Below are 5,412 nucleotides of genomic sequence, written 5' to 3'. Positions count from 1 at the left end.
CGAGAATCACGCGAGGTCCCGGTTCTACCGCCCGCTCTCGGCCCCGGAATCCCGCACTCTCCTAGTGACCCGGAAGTGTAGACTCCGGGAGGGGGGAACGATTTCCGCTTCCGGGACTCCGGAGTTATAATTCCCCCCCCCCGTGGTTGTTAGGATAGGAATATGTAGTAGTTAATAAAACAAAAACCAATTAAAATGTAAAAAACCCACGAAATTCGTAGCCCACAGAAAACCTAGATTTTCGCGGGGTTTTCCAATCTACGCCTTCGCGGTCTAGCACGAGCCCGCTCCTCACGTGACTCAAGCGGTGACGCGCTCGCTATATCCACGCTCTAGCTCGTGGTCTCCCAAAGCACCTTCTACTAGAGGGTGGTGGAGGGGGCCGGAACTGGAGAGAACAGCGAGCGACCGCGCGGGCTCCGCCCCGCACGTGAATGGGCTAGCGCGCGCGTTCCGCGATGGCAGCGCGCGGGACTCAAAGGCCCCGCCCCTACAGACAATATTGGGAGGCCGGAAACGGCGATGTTTCCCTGAGAGTGGCCAACTGGGGACGGGGCGAGGGAGAACCTAGGTTTGCTGTAACGCGAGGTCGGGCTTCAGGTCACCGTTTCTGCCGATGATGACGTTGGGGGACCTGTGGGGTCGACCTTAGCTCAACAGGATTTATTCTAACCCCCCCTCCCCCCCCAGTTCCTCCAGGCCCCTAAGTGGCCAGTGGGTCAGGGCAGCCAGGATGCTGAGGGGAGGAATACTCGTACCTTTTCTACTTAGGATCTGGTGCAGACCACCAGGAGCCAATAAAACCCAGGCCATGGGAACTCTTACATCTCAAGCTACCACTCGAATGATGAGACAATCAGCCCTTTCTTCATTGGCATGGAGCATTGGAATAATAAGATGGGAAGGGAAAATTGTGTCAAAATAGGGCAGGACAAAACCCAGCCCAGAAAGAGGCCAAACAATAGTCATTACATCTTATTTCCCAATGGTTTGGTCAGTGTCTGAGTCATAGTACTCATTAATGACCTTGAAAAAGAAGCAAGGCTATATATCCTTTAAAAAACTCCTGTTGAAACTGGAGGGTTAAAACAAAAACCAGGGCCATAAAAGCATGGAGAAATTGTTTCTTGCCCCGAACTGTGGAAAAATTTGTAATCTGGACCAACCAAACCACACTTGACTCATTATTCTCCTGCTTTGAGGTTGTTTCATTTTAAAGCAGCACATAATGTCATTAGCTTGGTTAACTGCTTTGAGAAGAACCAGTGTTAAGAAACTGGCTAATATATACCCAGAATGATTATCCTTACCTCATTTGAAATAGTATTTTACACTGGGTATGATCAAAAACAGCACTGGGGAAGAGTGAAAAGGATTAACTTAAATTTATTAATGTCAAGGGGAAGGAAGGTAACAGTTCCTGACCCTCTAGCCTGTATCCACAGTTCCAGCAGGAACAGGCTCTGCCAGAGGCTGGGGCCAGCGCTACAGTCTGTTGTTAATGGAGGTGTCCAGGGAAGGGGTAAATGAGCACACCAGCTGCTCCAGTCTCCATTCCTTCCCCAGAAATGAGGAAGTGGTTATGTATTATTTGATGAGTTCCCCTGCCCACCCAATCCTCTCATGTTTGGGAGCAATTAGGTATAAGTTTTCTTTTTCTTTTCCACCTCCCCAAGTCCTGGGTTTTCCCATCTCTCTCCTGCCCCTTTCTTTTTTCCATAGTCCAAGGGCCAGAGTGAATGAAAGAAATTCAGCAGCCACTAAAGCAGTGGGGACCATGCTGGGACCTCAGTCATCAGCATCTTCACTGGAGTCCGAGTTGGCTGGCATCATAGGGTCATCAATGAGTGAGAAGTCCCTTTCTGAGCTATCATAGCCCTGAGATAAGTCATCATCTTCTTCCTCCTCATCTTCTTCCTCTTCTTCCTCTTCCTCCTCCTCCTCTTCCTCCTCAGGTTGCAGCGGCGGCAACCTGAGGGTTGTGCCTGCAGAGGTGGTGGTAGCTGGCGTGGAAGGGTAGCTAGAAGCTCTCAGGCCTGGGTGGTGGTGATGGTGGTGGTGATGGTGGTGGTGGTGATGTTGGTGATGAAGCATTGTGCTGGAGTCTACGTGAGGGGATGAGACTGTGCCTCCCATCACAAATGGCACAAAAGGCAAAGATGTAGAGGTGGCACTGCTGTGACCTAGTGCTGACACAGGTTGTAAGCCACTGCTACCATGCTGGAAGGTACTATGCAAAGACAGGGGTCCAGAACCCCCACCCTGCATCAGGGCCACCATCTTGGAGAGGTCTGGCCGTACCCTGCGGGCTCGCTTCTTGCTATTGTCTGGTGCAACAGGGCCTGGTAAGACCCGGTTGAACATAGTGTCAGGGAGATGACCCTGTGAAAAATGGAGTGAGACAAGGGGGAAAAATAAGTCAAAAAGGATTTCTTGGTTTGCAAAAGCTTCACAGCATGCCTCTCTAGTAATCATATTTTAGCATATTCAAACTAGGAGAGAGAGAGGGAGAGAGGGAGAGGGAGAGGGAGAGGGAGAGGGAGAGAGAGGCCAGCAGCAGGAGAGAGAGAGCTAGAGAGCCAAAGAGAATGAGAGAGATCTGTGAAGTAGTTTCACAGTCAAGAAAAGTTATTTGAACATCCTCATCCAGCTGGCTGTCTAGGCTGTGGTCACTGGAACATGTCAGTGGTTCCCTGAGCCTGCCGCCTATCACATCTGGTCTTTTGATTTGGAAGCTGGTGCATTAGGGCTCCCCTGGGAAAGAGGAAAGGCTGCTGCCTTTCGGGTCACAGAAGGAGCTCTCTCCATGGCTGAGGACCATGGGAGCCATCAAATCCAAGAACGGCCAGGAGCCCCCTGAGTTCTGATGCAAAGAGCCCAGGCATGTTAAGGGCTGACCCCAGGACTCCCAGCACAGCCTAAGCCCATATCTGCGGGCTGGGGCATTAAGAACTTATTTTAGAGGTGGGGAAGCATGGAGTGGGGGCTCAGAGAGGCTGAGGGATGGATAGTCCCCAAGTCCAGCATATTGCCAGAAGAAAAAAAAAAAACTAACGCCCAGTGTCCTGACTCTGGGAGCCTCCTTTATTCGCCTGGGAAATGGGCCCTTCTCTGGCCTAAGTCCTCCATGTCCCTCAGCAGCTTGAACAGCTGGGCAGCTCCTCTTGCCCCCTGGAGCCTCTGGATGTCCTCAGATGCTCCCCAGCTTGACGGGAGGCGGGGCTCCAGGTTTCACCTTTTGCTCTCTCCCCAGTGCCTAGCAAAGAGCCTGGCACATAGTAGCTGCTAAATAAATGCTTGTCTGCTGATCGCCCATTACCTATGGAAGAGAGCGGCGCTGCTGAAGCTGAGAAAGCTTTTCCCATGTTCAGTCTNGTGTGTGTGTGTGTGTGTGTGTGTGTGTGTGTGTGTGTGTGTGTGTGTGTGTGTAGGGGGAGTACAGAGAGGCCAAGGTCATAAATCTGATAGTTTTGAAGGCCAGTAAGATTTGCTGTTTTATAAATTCATAAGGCACTTCCACTCCAAACCCAATTACTTGGCTTACAAACTCATGACTTCTGACCATGTAATCAAAGTGAACAAGTTTGGCTTCAAAGAAAAGAGAAAATGCACTTCTCTCCCTTTACTGCATCAGTGGGGGAAGATGGATATAGAAAACACACAAACATACACACACATTCTCTCTCTCTCTCTCTCTCGAAGTGTTGGTTTTGCTGAATTTCAACTTTTCCCCCTTTTTTATTCTTTGTTAAAAGGGATGGCTCTCAAAGATGGATGGATATGAAGGTGATATAAAAACAAAAATATATCAATAAAGATAAAAACCAACAAAAACAAGAGGGACCAAGCCAAAATTCACCTGGTTTACCACATAAATTTAAACAACAAGTAAAAGCACATGCATAATCATGGTGGGTCATGAAGTCATTTTCATATATATGAAGGGCAACATTATTCAGAATTAACCATAGTATTATCCATTATTACATCAGAGATGGGTAAAATCAGACTATTGGAAGCCATTTCTGAAGCAATGGATATGGAATCAGAAGACCTTAGTTCCATTTCCAAATTTGACTCTAAGCAACTGTGGGCAGACTAACTTTAGGTATTTAACCTTGGCTTCCATTCTCTCCTTTCTAAAATAAAGAAATTAAACTAGGTAATCTATAAGTTCCCTTATATATTCTGAGATTCTATTTTGTAATCTTATACCTTTCCCTGCCTTGGAAAATGGAATACCTTAATGCTCCCACTTAAGAGTTGAGATCTGACTATTCTACAATACCTAGTTACAGTGCAGTTTTAAAATAACAATTCAATTCCTTAGTTTTATTTATAATTATGCCAATCACTGTTATTCACACACTTATAATTCATACTAATTATCCAAGAGTGTCATTCTCTGAATTAGTATGCAGTATTAAAAAAGTACATAGATTATAACTGAAGAGCTTTAAGCTGTATCTAAGGTAAGACAAGATGGCAGGAGTAATACTTCTTACAAGTGGCTATTCTGGGAGAATGTAAGTTCTGGTCAATTCTAAAAGCTTTTAAAAAACAAACAAAAAAGCCCCCCTGCAAACTCTTACCCTTCTGCCTTAGAATTGGTACTAAGGTAGAAGAACAGTAAGAGATAGGCAACTGGAGGTGACTTACCTAGGGTCACACATTTAGAAAGTGTCTGAGGCCACATTTGAACCCAGGATCTCCTGTCTCTAGGACTGGCTCTCTATCCACTGAACCAACTAGCTGCTCCTTTTATCAAAGTAAGAAGGCTTCTAATAGAGGTTGAAGAGCTGGCTATTTTCTGAGGACTAGACTAGGTAAATTGGGAGAGATTAATAACTAGGATGGTCTGAGGGTGATATTTAAAACTATCTACTAAATTCTAGAGGGGTTGTGAGGTATGAGGAAGTAACATAATAACAAAATCACTATCCTAAAAGTAATATATATATAAAAATATATAAAAAAAGTAATATATATATAAAAAGTGCAAATTTAAGCTATTGAAGATTAAACTTGGGACCCTCTTTTTATAGATGTGTGAATTTACACACACGCACGCATACATGTGGGCAAATAATTTTCTCTTTGTCTTCCTGGAACAGGCTGATATGTGAAACTCCTTTGTATTATGAAGGCTGATACTCAAATGAGTCTTATTTATTCCTTCTCATCAATAAACATGGCTAGTATAAGATATTATGCTGGGTGTTTTAATGAAAAACAAACAAACAATTTCTCTCTGGGCTTAAATTCCCTCATTTTTAAAAGTGTGTATGTGTGTGTCTGTGTGTGTCTGTGTGTGTGCGTGTGTGTGTGTGTGTGTGTGAGAAAGAGAGAGAGAGAGAGAGAGAGAGAGAGAGAGAGAGAGAGAGAGAGAGGGAAAGAGATTAGATAAGTTAT

General features: G+C 45.5%; 1 protein-coding gene across 1 annotated transcript in view; it reads right to left on the bottom strand.

The window, feature by feature from the left end:
- Positions 1–1,370: 1,370 nt before the first annotated feature.
- CHD8 (chromodomain helicase DNA binding protein 8) overlaps positions 1,371–5,412 on the bottom strand; it is a 38,980-nt gene continuing 34,938 nt past the window's right edge. The window contains exon 37 of the mRNA XM_044665279.1: positions 1,371–2,382. Within this exon, the coding sequence (XP_044521214.1) occupies positions 1,789–2,382 (594 nt within the window). The 3' untranslated portion in view covers positions 1,371–1,788. The remainder of the gene's footprint in view (positions 2,383–5,412) is intronic.

The sequence above is a fragment of the Gracilinanus agilis genome, chromosome 2 (genome assembly GCF_016433145.1).
Source record: "Gracilinanus agilis isolate LMUSP501 chromosome 2, AgileGrace, whole genome shotgun sequence".
Taxonomy (NCBI): Eukaryota; Metazoa; Chordata; class Mammalia; order Didelphimorphia; family Didelphidae; genus Gracilinanus; species Gracilinanus agilis.
Note: the sequence above shows the minus strand (reverse complement) of the source record. Positions and strands in the feature narration are given on the sequence as shown.